At 40.7% G+C, this 16,528-nt stretch overlaps 1 protein-coding gene across 1 annotated transcript in view; it reads left to right on the plus strand.

Moving 5' to 3' along the window:
• The window catches only part of CCDC102B (coiled-coil domain containing 102B), a 158,948-nt gene extending 156,737 nt beyond the window's left edge, over window positions 1-2,211 (plus strand). The window contains exon 8 of the mRNA XM_084849958.1: window positions 1,497-2,211. Within this exon, the coding sequence (XP_084706084.1) occupies window positions 1,497-1,682 (186 nt within the window). The 3' untranslated portion in view covers window positions 1,683-2,211. The remainder of the gene's footprint in view (window positions 1-1,496) is intronic.
• Window positions 2,212-16,528: the final 14,317 nt, after the last annotated feature.

Here is a 16,528-nt window from a genome sequence, read left to right on the forward strand (position 1 = left end):
GGTTCAGCACCTCATCCTATCCATGCTGCACTTTAAATAAAGTCCTCTGCCCCATACACACACACACTGCTTTGTATAAATTTAGCATGACCTGTATTATTGTGGGTTGTGCCACCATAATGTCTAGTTTCATCTTTAAGCTACATATCCTTGAGTTCTAGTCCTATCTGATCCTGCAAGCTGGTTCTGGTTCTCCAGTGATAACGACTGGCCCTGTTCCTTTTGGTCACTGCCATTCCAAAGCCAGCACACTAGGAAGTCTCAAAAACCATAGAAAAACACAATAATTTGCTCATGATCAAAAGATGCTATTCGTACTATCAAGGATAAAACCTTTTAGCTTGGTAATCCTTGAAGGAGCTGTTCCGCTGTTTTGGTTTGTGCACCTTTGCAATTTATGATGACATTATTATTGCTCTAATACAGAAGAGAGAGTTCAGTGAGTCATGAAAGTGCATACTTGACTTAAATGAGAAGTTGGCTAAAGAAAGAAGGTGTGCACATTCTCATTTTGCTAAAATGTTCCAGAAGCCGAGGAACTTTATTTTAATATTAGTTGAAATGAGAACTGCAGAGACTGTAATGCATAGATTGAAAGATTCTCCAGTTTAAATGTAACAGTTCTAGTGTCTCTTGATTAAAATGTCATTTAATTTACCACAGCTGTACTCCTGACATTCTCATAGATGACCCTGACATTTCCCTACAGCTACAGCAGGAGAACAGGGTAGACACCAATAGAGAGATGTTTCCTTTTTCCACATCAGAGTGATCACGAGGCCATGATAAACTACCCCAGTATATCTATCTGTTGATTGATCGATTTATCTATCTGTCATCTATCCATCTATCTATCTATCTATCTATCTATCATCTATCTATCTATCTATCTTACAATAGTGGTCTGGAATCATTACATCAGACCAATAGTGGTCTGGAATCATCACGAACACAGTCCCTTAATAGCAGTTCCACTCGTTTCATCATCATCAATTATTTGTAAATCTCCCTTCAAAAATGGTGTTAGTCTTATCAGAATGTTTGGGACTTTCTTCAAAATAGCTTAGATGAAACATCTGAGGAGGAACCACAAATTCACTTCAAAATCAATCAATAGGATATTGATTGACAGAATAGATAAATCATAGATAGATAGATAGATAGATAGATAGATAGATAGATAGACAGAACATTTCGGTACATGAGAGCCGTTGTTCCCATGGAACATGGCATTTGTGTGCAGTAGGTCAACACTATATTGGCTTTCATCAGGCCACAAAAATCACTCATTTAAAGTATTTGTGGAAGTACCTGACATGATAAAGCCATTGACATGATAAAGCCATTGACATGATCTGACATGATAAAGCCATTGCATGTGAACAATGAACAACTTTCCATATGGTAACAGCTGCCACATGAAATTACTTATGTAAAGTGTATATACTGTTTATAATTTGTTTGTCTAAATAGTATATTTGTTGATTTGTTAAAAGGACTTTATGGATCTGCCACTCAGCGATGGTGAGCTAACCAAGCAAGAGCAAGATATATTGGCAGAACTGATGCTCACCAGAAAGAGGATGGAACAGCATAAGGCAGAGGCAAAGCAACTAAGTATTCAAGCTGAAGATCTAAGAAGAAAATTAAAGCAGGTGGAAAGCAAGGTACTTAGGTTGTAATTATCAGATACTCCATAAAGTCTGCAAATAAATTATGGTGCTGATAGTGCATTTCAAATACTTCGCATATTATCAAACTTATTAGACAAATAGACCTTGTTTTGACCGTGTTTATGTCACTCCTCAACTCCAGTACCTCCTCTAATTATCTTACTACTTTTATCTGATCTGAAAGCAGCTGTAATGCTATTTCCTCCAGTGATGGGGACCCACCCAGATCTGCTTCAGATATTATCTGGAGTAATCCAGTTATTTGTTGGATAAACACTGGTTGTCCCAAAATTAATCTAAACTGCAGATCTGGTCCAGAGTGGGCCAAAGCACCCACACTTTTGCCAGTGGCAATGACATCATCGGGCCTAGGGACCTCAATCCCTACAGGGAGTCTTCCCCGCCACCTGCCCCTATTTTTGCAATCATTTATTAATTGTGAGTTTCAACAAAACAAAACAAACAAAAATAACAAAACCAAAAATTGGAAATATAACAACATGCTCTAAAGTCTTCAGTTTCAAATATTACAACATACTAGAAAAAAGGAAAAAAATAGATTATACATAAAGTTCAATAAAAGCAGACCAAATATCCAAATGTAAGTCCATTCTTTAAGTGACACCTATTCTTTAAGTGAGCCACCAACGATGGGTGTGAGTGTATGCCACTGGCTGTACTTTCTGAATGGTTAGTGCCCCACTTTTGTCAAACCCCTTGAATTACAGCTGAAAGTCCTGACTTCGCTCCCATCTGGGTGTCTTTCCTTTCAACTTCAATGTGGTGGTGTACAGAGGCCAACTGCCAAAACAGTTATCCTTGTTCCAATATTTCTGGACCTGACTGTATACCACTCTTTCAAATGTTGCTAGTGTTGTTAAGTCTTCAGTCCATTGCATTATAGGCAGTGAGCTTTTATCCTTCCAGTATTGTAGTATTAGTTTTTTAGCAGCCAAGAGGGCGCAAAAAATCTGTTTACCCTGATCCTGTGTTACATTCCAAAAAGCAGGTAAACAGTTTAAGAGAACATGTACATCAGTAAATATTAAAGAGCTTTCCAATACAAAGTCTATCCATATGATAGCTTCCTCCCAAAAGGAGGCAACTACTGGGCATTTCCAAAACATAGGCATAAAAGGAGCATTAACTGCATGACACCTCCAACAATTAGCCGATTTTGACAGACCATTATTAAAGAGACATTGTGGCATCCAGTAGACCCAAAACAAAAGTTTTTGCTGGGTAAGACATAAGACACCTTCCACTATGGACCATTTATTTACCATAGTGCAGGGCACAATGGACAGGGCTCCAAGACAAAGACTGAGAAACTGGAAGCTGTATTGTATGCTCACTGCTATGTCTAGGGATGCTTGGAAATGTAGTCATGTGTATATCAAAATATTTCCAAGACTGATTTGTTCAATTAGGAAAGGTCAAATACTGATAAAGAATCAAACTGTCTACTAGAGTTTCTAGTCAAAGAGTGCACCGTAAGTAAAACCAGAACATGCTGTAGTGCATCCTGGTGTTTTTGTGTTAAGAAAGCTGAGTTAAACATTTTCTGGAGGTGAAGGAAAATTATCTGTATTAGTTAGTTGCAAGGATTATATTTGCGTAACTCACTGTGGGTTGTATCCATCCACATTTTGCAGAAGTGCAATTGTCCACCCCCTCTTCATCACTTCAGCGACCTATACTTCTCCTCAGAGCTGGTACTCAGGGTACTACAGTGAAAATTCAATATGTACAATTATGGACTTTTAAAACTTTATTTTATATTATTTTTAATACAGTGAACATAGGCTAAACATTGCCTGAAAAAAGTTAGAGAAGGCATGAAAAAATGAAAAAAAAAACAATCAAACACAACCAATTTCATTAGGATGCATAGAGTACAAAGTATCACCAAATCTTCAAGCTGAAATTATTTATCAGCAGAACTTTTTTCAGTTTGGTACACATTATTTCCTCCTGTGCGTTTTAGTTTACATTGTGTGGACATATCAAATGTTAAGGACAGGCACATCAGATTCCTGTCTTAAAGTAGGTCAATTCCTGTCTTTGACCTTGATGATTTGCGGTGCATGATAAGGGACCTGTGATACATATGGTTCCAGGCAGTTGTTCTAATACATATTGAGGAAGACTGGATTAACTTTTGTACTAGGTATGCTGTAGAGTAACCTTCTCACGAATTGTTTAACATAATAGATGGTCCTCTATCACGTGATGGGGAAACAGTAGCCCTGTTACAGTATTGATAATATAATACTGCATATTTCCTATACAACAGCAGCTTTCTGGTGTGTGCTTTGTAGGAAAAGGTATGTGCTCCTATTCCTGTGTGAGCATATGGCAACATATGGAACATGGGTCATATAAGGTGGAAAATTCCAGAATACTGGCTCCGATAACCTTTGATCCAGCACTTAACCAAGGAAATCTTCATCAAGAGCAAAATCCATTAAAAAGCATTTAACAGAAACAAGTTGAGAAATGTGGAGAAAAATAAAGATGCTCCAAAATCACTCAGAATGTTACAAATTAATTATAGTTTTGCGGGAGGGGGGCGCACAATCCATTTAAGGCCATATAAAGAAACCAAGTTGTCCACAGAGTTATTATAAAGGCTTAGGTATTCCTGGTATTGCTTCAAGTAGCACACCCCTTTTTTTACCTTTTTGTCCTTTTGAAAACATAACAATAATCTTAGAGATCCTTAGCACATACCCTTTCTGTCTCCTAGTCCTAATGAATTTCTAGTGACATACATACTAGTAACAAGCCCTAGCATGGCTGGTATCAAGGGTACGCACGGTTGGGCACCTGCCAAAGACCCACATCCCAGCAGGGCCCCACTGACAAGAGCTCCCTGAAGTTGCTCCTCTTCACCATTGCAACCTGCTTGTTCACTTGCCTCTTGCTCTGACCCAGACAACAGTGGTGGTGAGAAAAAGGAGCAGTAGATGCTGCTGCCTGCTTGCTCACTCGGTCTCTGCCTGTCAAGCAAGAAGACGGTAGCAGTGATGAGAAAGAACAGGAGGAGCAATAGCAGCTGGCGACAACGGTGGTGGGAAGGTAGACTCACTGAGGGAAGGAACCCATTGTGGGTGTCTTGCCCAAGGGCCTTAAATACCTGGAGTCGGCACTGTGTCCTGTTAACATACAAAAATGTAGGCTAGTTCTGCACTAGTGCTTTTCATTGGTATTGAAGTGTACTGCTAACTGTTAGGAGGCACATTACGCATTCCATATACTGCTTTTCTAGCACTATTTCCCACTTTTTATTCTGTATTATCCAAAATACCATAACAGATGTCTTTGTGTGTCCTGCGAGGTATAAATGCTCAAGAGGGGTATACTATCACCATGATGGGGTCATATCAGTATGACATGAGGTGTAGATCTGGCCCCAATTACAGATCACAATCATATATGTCATTTTTGCACCAGCTCCTAACTACATTTCAATATGAAAATCTATTTTAGTTTTCATTTAAAAAGGTTATAATTCACAATATGATGTTTCTTCTACTTTGCTGGACATATTCCTGCTTGGCAAATTCAATTTCATGCAGTCTCATTGTCACTTAAAGTGGGTCACTTCATGGTGAGACCTGTTTGGGCAATGGCCTTATGAATGGGTTTCACATACATTTGATCTAGAGTTCCTGTCTTTGTTCCTGCATAGCTCCTTTGCCTTTTACAGCAGCAAGGCACATACCACTTCAACAAGTTAAGTTTTGCCATTACTGCAACGTAGTGCTAGAAAAATGCTTTATCTGTTGTATTTCTGCTTGTTTGGAAGTTTTAAAAGCACAGAACCCCGATGGTGTTGGAGGGACAAGGGCAATGAGTCACTGAACCTAAACTTGAAGGGTTAATATACACCTGAGTGAGGTGGGAGGGGATCTCTGGGAGGTCATTCTGCCTTTCCCTGGTCTCCTCCCTCTACTTTCCTGTCTTTCTTCCTTCTTCCTCCTGCAAGGGATGTTGACCAACTTACCTCGAGATGTAAGTTTGTTATATCTCCGCTAAAAGTCTGTTCTTAACCCACCACTCGAGTGTGTTTTGTCTACATCCATGGCTACTGACGGGGGTGGGGGGCTGATTTGGACTTCAGATAGTATTGCCACTTCTTTTTCTAATTGGACCTCCCTTGTGACTACACGTCTACAAGCCCACACTGGCAAAATATTCTAAATTGTAAAGCAAATGGATCTCATGAAGCAGAGATAGCAAAAAAAAAAAACTAAAACTCTGAAGTAAGGAGAAACTGGTTGTCAGTACCCAATTTTCTGTGAATCTTGTTGCTGTGTCCTTGGAAAGGGAGGAGTGGAATAACCAGAAATGGCTTCTATAATTCACACACTTGCAAGCCTTGAGTAAAATTGCTTCAGGGCCTACGCATAGTTCAAAACTTGACATGCTTCAGAACTTGCTTGTAAAAAAAATTTAACAACTCACTTAAGGTTCATTAATTCAGCTCAGTTGGCCTGTGGGCATGACACGCATCTTCTCTTAAATTGGTTTTCAATGAAAAAAATGGCTGATCATTTATGGTCAAGCTATCTAGCCCCTATGGTCCCCAAAGCCTTAAAAATCTATAAAACTAATAGCAAGACCAATATAGATGATAATTAGAAGGTACTTGAATTTTTTGTTAATGTTCCAATTAGATACAGCAGTAAATTACCACTGCAACTTTATATCTAGATCCATTAAGAACATATATGTTTGGTAAATTGCATGAATGGCACTTGGTAACATATTACAGTGAAATACTTACTGACAAGTTACTTCCTTGAAAACGTCAACAATGTAATTATTTACCCCCCTCCTTCTATGTGTTTATGTGAGGTGTGAGAAAAGGTGTATGGTTAGGTGTGAGAAAAGGAGAATGGGTTAGGTTTTACAATAAGCATTCTCCTTGTAATAAGATATTTTGACTTTCATGGAACATTTTTCTTAAGAGATGAAGATGTCAGGGTTCCCGTTATTCTAGGTGTTGTATACTCAGGACTGATCAATATGATTTCAGCTCACGAAGCTGGGTGCAGAATTTTCCACAACAGCTTCAATTGGACTAAAATAGTTTAAGACACTGGTATTCCAACTTAAGGAGGTAATTTAATAGGTAATTAGGATTTTGACAGAGTGAGGACATCTGATGCATGGCCAAAAAGTCAAACAACTTATGTATATTCTTGACTTAGAGGGAAGTCAGGTAAGGGGTGGGGGTGGAATTTAGAAAACCGGAAGAAATTCTGCAGCAGTCAGCTTTTTAAGGATAATCTATTGATTGTTTTTATATAGTAGAAAGTACATTAATATATCTTTGGATGATGTGCGAAACTGAGTTCCTGACCAGTCTTAATTATGAAGTCCTATGGTATTAGGCGTTCAAACAATTTCTAGCCCAATTCTGTACATTGATTTTAGGGGATCATGCTGGTTTAATTTAGGGCAGAATCTGGCTTAATTTCAAGTGGGATAAATTGATTCTGCCTAACTTAATTTACCATACCACTTTAATATCGTCAGAACTATTTTACACTTGCCGTCCTAAATTTTGACTTGGGCTACTCCATAAACAAGTTTTTCATCCCTCATGGTCTCTATACAGACTCATAAATGGGGATCTGGGCCTGGACAGGCCAATTCTCAGAAATCTCTGGAGGTTTTGCAGCATGAGGTGTTCTTGCTCTTTTCCTTGTTCAGTGTCTTTTGGTGCGAAGCACCTGAATCAGCCATGTTATCCACTTGGCTCCTCTTTTCCCACCATGGAACAAAGAGTTGTAGTCACAGTTTCAGTATGTTCTTTCTCTTGAGGCTATCTTCAACTATTAGTTGTTTCCAGATGGCTGGTGACATCAGGTCCTCTCATGAGCTTTGTTACAGAGATGCCTTTTAAAAGTGTGAATTGTGTGGGGCAAAGATGGACACCACCTCAGCCAATGGACACCACCTCTGCCTAACCTTAGGTGATAGCCCTAGAGTAGGAGCATGTATCATTTGCCGGGATTTTACTAAGCAAGAAAGGGTCAATAGAGAATCCAGACTGAAAGCTTTGGGGCAGAGCAGTGGCAGCTACCTTACTTAATGCTCTCCACTAAAATTGGTGAGGAACCTTAGCTCCTGGGAATAATAATTGTGCATAGATTTGTATGACCTTTCTAAAGCCCCCAAGACAAGGGTAGATATGAAGGCTCTGCCAGTGTCAGATCCAGCCTAATTGACTCCCCTAAACTAAGGGCATGTTTCAACAACAAAGAAAAGGTGTAGTGTTGATGATGCTTCTAACACTAAACAGACATTGGATCTTGGAAAAACAAGCACCCATACAGGAAAGGGTTCAGGAGAATTTGTCAGTAATCTCATATGAACTATTTCCCTGCCAACATGGGGCATTCTGATGGCAGAGGCTTTGGCTGTAGTGTTGAGGTATTTTTCCTAAGTCTTGTGAGGGGAAATTGATGAGATAATGATTAGTCATGAAGATCAGCTACTGGGTGCTCATGCAATCTTCTTTTCAACAAAAGATGGGGAATCATTTCACTGCCTTACTGGATAGGTATGATTTATCAACCTTTTTGTAAAAGGGAGACACAGTTTTATTCAAGATCCTGTTTTGCACCAAGATAGCCAATTAATGGCCCTGGATCTTTAAGACGCACATCTCCATGTAAACACAAACTAAAACAGTGGCCTGTCCTCACATTTGTTTATGTGGACAAGCGGTTTCAGTTCAAAGTCAAAGCCTGCACAGACTCAAGGGTCCTTATGAAGGGTGTGGCTGTAAGAATTGCCCACCTCTGGGAACCTGGCCACATAATTTTTCCATAGCTCAATTATTGGCTTCTTACGGACTTTTTGTAAGCTCAACTCAGCAGGATCATCCATGCCACACTTAACCTCTTGCAACTAGAAAGGTTAGCCATAGTTTCTATGTAGCAGATCTCATCTGTGGGTTCCATTCTGGATTCTACAGATGCCAGGGACAAAGGCATATGTCAATGATACTAAATGCCTAGTTGCACATCTCCCTTACTCTTATGCAACACACTCACACTGTAAAGAAGCTCCTGGGTGTCATGGTTTCCAGCAGCTTCACTGATGTTCGCTCCAGATATGGTTCATCATATCCTTCAAAATGAAGAGGGATGGCCAATCCAAACTGCTGCTCATACTTCCATGGGTTGTTTGTTCTTTCCTCTGGTGGATAGCTGATGCTTACCTTTCCAGAGATGTTCTAATTTTCCTTCCAACATCTTCGCTGGATTTTACTTAATATGTATTACCATACTAAATTGTATGTTGATGGGTTCTTTGGTTTAGAAATATTAGCCACTTACATTTCTTAGACACACAAAAACTTATCTGTTGAGACTATTTCATGAATCATCTCAAGGCCACTAGGTAGAAAAATTCTTTCATAGGCTCACACTGCTGATTTTTTACATAAATTTATTGTTAAATCCGTATACATATATGTGACACCAGTTTAGCAGATTTCTCACAACAAAGTTTCTGTACCCAATAAAGCTAAAAAGAGTAATCGTTTTTAAATTCATAAATCACACTTAATGGTCCTTTTTCTTTGACAAATTGTGCAGCTTGCATTCACAACTTGCAAGTCTAGGAAATTAATCACATTTACAGGTTTTGCAGTGACTTCTTATTTCCATTCAAATATTTAAGCATGTTTCTTTAAAATGTTTGTGTACATTAATGCAGGTCTTTCTGTGAAGCCATATGATTGAACAACATTTGCTATGATATTTTAGACTAAATTTACAGGCGTCTCCATTTCAGTGTGACATGCATGAATACATACATACATACATGCAGAATCTAGACGAATCCTATTTAGATGCAGGGGTCTCAAAAATTATCTCAATAACCTCAGGGATTTGTGAGGTCAGAAGTAGGGTAGGTAGAATGCCTGTTGGAAGTTCTCTTAATTGCTCCACTTTGCAGAGCTTTATTCTCTCAACTCCTTTAGTGTGACTGAGCCATCTGGCAGGGAAATGTTTTATTATTTCTTAGGGACTCCACTAACAATGCTGTATTTTTTCGACGCTTCTGTGACTGTAAACTTGTTAAAATCATAGCTAATGAGATACACTGCAGGTCTGCTATTCTCCCCTTCCAAAAATAAATTCAAATATATGGCATGAAATAGAAAAACTAATTACTCATTACCTATATGTCCTGTCTGAAGATACAGAAGTCATTCAGAAAACTTCCTTTCCTTTAAGATTCGTGTTCAGATTATCACTTTTCAGAGTTATGTAGGCAGTACCACAGAGTCATTATTGCCTCTACATTTGGGGCTGTGTGTGTTTTATCTCACTAAGGTCTCTGATCAAAGAGGCCCACAGGTTTTTAAGTACTATATATATACCCACAAAACCTGCCTGATTGCAGCCTACATCAGAACAGGGGAAGAAATGGCTGCATGTATGATGGCTAGGGATGTTGGAGAATTCCGCCACGGATCTCAGTGAAGCCAAATGCCAGTGTATTTGGCCCCCTGATATCCATGGCGGAATAAAGCCCCCTGCCCCACCACCCTGCGAAAGGCATGCAAAACGGACCACTTACTTGGTGCTGTTCATGCTGCTTTGCGAATGGTGGCCGTGTCTGCGGCCACCATTCGCTTCTTCATTACTGCCGTGATAGTCTACATAAATACTTATGTAGCCTATCACAGCTAACACAGGGATACCATTTGCATCCCTGAGGAGGCTGTGATAGGCAACAGAAATATTTACGTAGCCTATCGCGGCAAAAAAGGGAACGCAAATGGCGGCCGCCGTAGCCGCCGCCATTTGCATTCCCTTTTTTTTGCCATGATAGGCTATGTAAATATTTACATAGCCTATCATGGCAAAAGACAGGGGCACAAATGGCGGCGGCTACGGCATCCCTGCGCAGCCCAATGGCTGGATGTCCGGCTGCGGGCGGCCCCGGCTGGCAGCTCCGCGGAGTCGCCGCGGAGCCAGCCAGGGAGAATTTTGGGGGGAGGGATGGAGCGCCTCCCCCCCACCGTGGATGTCCCTGGATGAAACCAGGTAAATGTTTTGTACATCCCTAATGATGGCACGATCATATCAATTTCAGGCTTAAGTATATTTTTGTATAGAAAATATGACCCCAACAGCCTAGTCACCATGAATCTGTTTAAATAAGTTGTGGATTGGGGTGCTGCTCATCACTTTAGAGAACTTCATCTGGAGGAAGTTGTCTTATGTTCTCCTGTCTAGCTCTTCAAGACATCCCAAAGACAGGATGCTTTCATTTCTGGAATTGTGTTCTTGTTTTTCACAGGAAATATCACAATAGTTTATTACAGGAAGCACAGGAAAAAAATGGAGCAAAAAGCATACTTTAACTCACAGGAAACTGCATTCTACAAGAGTTCCTTTTCCAATACATTACAGTAGGATGGGACTGCACAAGCTAAATGCATGGTGGTTTGCCAGATGCTCTATAGTGCTGCCTGCCTTGGTCTGCAAAATCATGAGGGTGACCACTGATGCATACCCCAAAAAGAGGGCACAGATTTGCATAAAATGTGTATGTACTCATTTATATGTATTCATGCAAATTTACAAATTACTATAATGTAAATAGAAATGCCAACACATCTCCCTGTAATGGGGAAGACTGTGACCAGGTGGCCTATGTGTCTGTTCAGGCTGCTGTCCAGGTGCTAATTGTTGATGGGCAACTTCAGAGGTTCTGTTCTCCCTTCTTATGGTTCTTTATCTTTAATTAAACCAAACTTGGACTGGGCAGTCCTTCAAATTAAGGATGCCCTCAAACAGAGGATTGTCCTCTGATACCCCTTCGAATACGGCTTCCTGTTCATTCGAGTGCTGATCTTGAGTGTCTGTACCTTGTTGGGTACTCAGGACAGATTAGGGATTCTGCTGGTGTACCACCCACCCTGCTACCCATCAGACAGAGGTGACAGAGGTGGTATCAAATTCGGTGTTGAAGACCCCTAGGAGATGGTTCTGGGGGGTCTCAACTTCTATGCCAAGGCTGCTGGATCCGGAGCAGCTCAGGACTTCATGGCTGCCATGACAACCATGGGACTTTCTCAACATGTCATCAACATGTGATCATATTATGCCAGTACTTTTTAATCTGCAGTAGCTGCCAGTCATGTCCAGGCTGATTCAAAGTGCTGGTATTAACATTCAAAGTCATAAACAGCTTGGGCCCAGGTTACCTGAAGGATCGTCTCCTCCCATATGTACCTGCCCAGACCCTAAGATCATCTTCAGTGTTCCTTCTCTGAGAGCACCTGCCAAAGGAAGTGAAGTGGGTGGCTACCAGGAAGAAGGCCTTTTCTGCTGTGGCACCCTGGTTGTGGAAAGAGCTTCCCAGGGAGTCTCACCTGATGCCTACATTGTGCTCTTTCTGGTACCAGGTGAAGACCTTGTTATTTTCCCAGGCATTTTAGTCTTTTAGTTCTGATTTTTGAAATCTGTTATTTTATTTAAATGGCTGGATTGCTGCTAGGTTTTATTTTGGTTTTTATTTTTATTTTATTCTGTAGTTTTAAACTTTTAAATTTTTATAATGTATTTTATGCTGTACTTTGTGGTTTTAATTGTTGTAAACCACCCAGTGAGCTTCAGTAACTAGGCAGTATAGAAATGTAAAAACAAACAAACCAAAAAACATGACTGTCCCTATTAAGTAGGGCCCATGGCCGCCCTAGGGGATGGGTAAGCACCTGGTATCCCACATGGCTGGAGGACTACAGTTTGACTTGATGAGCTGGAAGTGGTGTAGGCCTACATTACTACGTTTTTCTGGTTGTACTTTTATATTGTAGTTTTAAGCTTTTATATTTTATATTGTTTGATGCTGTACTTGCAGTTTTAATTTTTGTGAACTGCTCAGAGACCTTCGGGTATTGGGCAGTATAGAAATGTAATAAAATAAATAAATAAATGACACATGGGTGTGATGGCATTCCTTCAAGCCCTATTCCCCTTTCCATCTGCTGTCACTTGTAGGCTACCTCACAAGGAACGGTTCTTTAATAATTTGAATACATATCGGCACTATCCCAAGATAATAGCATAAATAAATAAATGGTCAATGTGGGCATGAACTTTCCTGTGTCATTAAGAGTCAAAGCAGCATCCGCTGCTATTGAAAAGAATGCATGCTGATATACTGTGGAAGATCCTTAGCATGTAGTATGCTGTATGCTCAGTTCTATCCTGAGTCGCTTGTCTTGAGATGAACAAGACAACTTAAGGGGTGAAATGCCATGGCAACTCCTTAGGAAACTAATATTAGTACTTGTTATAAACTATTTTCCATTATTAAATTTCATTCCAGAATTTCACAGTTGCCAATTGCTAATGGGGCTTTTAAATCATGGTGGAACTTCATTGCTTTTCCAATGATTTGCTTTGTACTTTATTGGCAGCAATAAGCAAATAACTAGAAAGTCATCTAGAATATTTATTATGATTGCATGTGATGCAGTTTCTTTGTTTCTTAGTGAACATATATTTCAAGTGAAAATACAATAAAGATAGCAAAGCAAATGACGAGATAGGATGCTTCTCATTTTTCTCCCACAGGAAATATAATGTAATGATATAGGTACTGCAATCTGACAGCTTGTAGCTGTATTTCAACCTGCACGCTGTACTCAGCTTAATCTCTGGATCCATGAGGACTAGAAAAATGTTGCTTAATCATAGTACATGCTATGATACACATACTGACCTGGTTCGCACAACATGACAACTCACCATGGCTGATCACCCATGTGCTGTTTCTGCAAGGTGGCTTATTTTTCATGAACAAGTCACCCTGAGAACTCATGGCTTGTTTTAAGGTTGTTGATACCCATAGTAGCTTGTTGTGTTGTCTGAAGCCAGCAGGGCGACTTTGTTGTGGGTTGTCAGGAATGGCTGCAGAGCTGGCTGGTGAGAGAAGAACCCGAAATGGAGGTAGGAACCGAGGAAATGAGTTCTGCCGCAAGGGCACTAGGGATGCATGCCAGAGCCAACAGGAGGAGTGAGGAGGGACACAACCCATGGCAAGCCTGATTGTCTGTCAGGATAGCAAGCGAACCATAGTGGCTTATTTGCAGGGTGGCTTAGCATGATGTGCAGACTCTCAGATTCATATCTTCTGTATTTGCACTACCCAATTCATTTCAAAGGAATGTGCATGCCAGTTATTTCTTGTGCTGAAATTAAGTCCAGTTCTTGCAAGCAGGGCAGGTATCTATATACACATAAGAGCTTCCACATCCATAAGGGGCAACAGTATTGAGGCAATTGCTTTTCAGATGATTCCTGCTACTCGCTAAAAGACACGCTCTAAAAGAAGCATTTTCCTAATTGTTTTGTGCCCATATATTTGATCTGTTGTTGTTGTTTTAAATTGCTGTGTGAATTTATCTAACAGGCTAGGTATAGACAGTTTTAACAAGTAGCTGAGTGTCTGAGATTTTTCTTTCTGTTTCTGTTTTCTTTCTGTCTTGAAGGACGGAACAGATAGCTAGTTGTTGTCAGGCTTAAATGTTCATATTATTAAATGTTTGTAGTATACTAAAATATTTATTCCCATTCATCTATTTTATTTAGTTATCTTTTTAAGAGCTATAGAGAGCCTGGGCCTGCTTCTTCCTGAATCAGTTGCATATACAATGGAATTTGGGGTCCTAGGAACCTAATTACTTTCATACAGAAGTTTCCCTGAAATAAATCAGACTTATTTCAAGTAAAGGTGGTTATGATTCAGGTATGATGCTTAGTGTGACTCAAATCTGCTTCTCTAGTATATGCAGCAGTGCAACATTTGATGATGATGAATTGAAGTCCTTAGTCACCTTTCTCTTTAAAAAGACCCAAGGTGACTTACAACATTATTAAAACATAGAAAATAAAATAGTTAAAAACATTTTCCACTAAATACCAAACAACTAAAACATCAGACCATTACCAAAACAACTGATGCATAAAAAGCCCACCTTATGCCTTTAAATGTCTGGGAATAGAGGAAAGTCTTGACATAGTGGTGAAAAGATCAAAATTGGTGCCAGGTGGGCCTCACTGTGGGAGTGTTCCATAGTCTGAGGGGCCACCACTCTCTCTTTAATGCTAACATTTGCTTTTTAGAACAGAACCGATAGTCTAGTTTATATTTACAAAAACTGTGTTTGGTATATTATGAAGAAATGCCATGTATATAACTGTTGTGATTCTGTAAATACTGTGTAGCCTTTGAGAGGCTATAACGTATCTGTGTAGGCCTGAAGCCTAGTGTTGTTACTGTGCTGAAGACCTGTTTTAGTAGTAGCTGCTTGGTGATGTTCTGAACAGGGAGAAATTATGGCTTTGAATATTTATCAATGGTAAGATCAATTCTGATTAGCTAGGGGTCCTTGTTAGGTGGAAAAGAGTGGTTGGGATCTGAGAGGTAGGGATTCAGGAAGTCTGTTGTTATCCACTGAGGGAGAAAGTCTGCTGGTTGGTGGGTGGCGTTATAGAAGGACTAGGAGAAAATGAATGTCTAAGGCCTGCATATTAAGCTAGACTTTCTCTGTGAGATAACCATATGTGGCTATGAAGATTAGGAGTAAGCAGAAGTTTGTGTTATGCCAGGAGGCTCCTCAAAGATCTTACCAAGTTATGCAAGCAGGCATTAAAACCCAGCTCAATAGTCCAAGCAGCTGGAAATACAACAGGAGGAGCTTTGGGAGTCAGAGGAATACTGTACCCAACAGGTGGACCTGGTTGTGAGTGTATTTGGCTGTGGTGAAGATTTAAGGAATTTGGCCTGAGGTAAAAGATGTCATTAAAGGTACAATCCTATGGCCACTAGTCAGCAACTAGATGGTCATAGGATAGGTCGGTTCCCTGGAAACTGACCTCCACTCCCTCCTGCACTGCCTTGTAGGCAGCGTGGATTGGCCCTGTGTTCCATGCTCATAAGAGGAACATGGAGCAGCAAAAATGGGCCGTTCCTGGAGGTGGGGAGGGAGGACGTGCCTTTCCGACACTTCCTATGCATTGTCCAGTATCCGCAAGGGATGTATGAAAGGGACTTACCTTGTCCCGCAGCTTGCTTCGCGGTGGGGGGGAGGCGCTTCGCTTCTCCCCCCGAAGTTCAGGCAAGGGGGGGGAGGCGCCCCGCCTCACCCGGCCAAAATTCAGGCTGGGGGGGGAGGAACCCCGCCTCGCCCGGCCAAAATTCAGGCCGGGGAGAAGCGCCCGTCTCCCTGGCCGCGAAAGAAAAAGTGAAAAAAAAAACGTGATAGGCTACGTAACGATTAATGTAGCCTATCATGGCTAGATTTCCAAAGTCAGCCGTGATAGGCTACGTTAATCGTCATGTAGCCTATCACGGGTGACTTTAGGGGGGAAAAAAAGCACGTATGCAAATGGTGGCGGCCCATGGGCGCCGCCATTTGCATTCCTTATTTTGGCATGTCTAGTCTACGTAAAGATTTACATAGACTACGGCGAAAATAAGGGAACGCTATTTGCGTTGCCCTTATTTTCGCCGTAGTCTATGTAAATCTTTACGTAGACTAGACGTGCCAAAATAAGGAACGCAAATGGCAGCGCCCATGGGCCACCGCCATTTGTGTACGTGCTTCTTTTTTTTTCCCAAAGTCACCTGTGATAGGCTACGTGACAATTTACATAGCCTATCATGGCTGACTTTGGAAATCTAGCCGTGATAGGCTATGTAAATCGTCATGTAGCCTATCACAGGTGTGTGTTTTGTTTTTGTTTTTTTTTTTAATTTTTATTTTGTAATGGCGGCGGCAGCAGCCGGTCGGGAGACTGGCCGCC

This window comes from Heloderma suspectum, chromosome 4, assembly GCF_057233095.1.
Source record: "Heloderma suspectum isolate Gila_16-S chromosome 4, 16-S_ref, whole genome shotgun sequence".
In the NCBI taxonomy this organism is placed as follows: Eukaryota; Metazoa; Chordata; class Lepidosauria; order Squamata; family Helodermatidae; genus Heloderma; species Heloderma suspectum.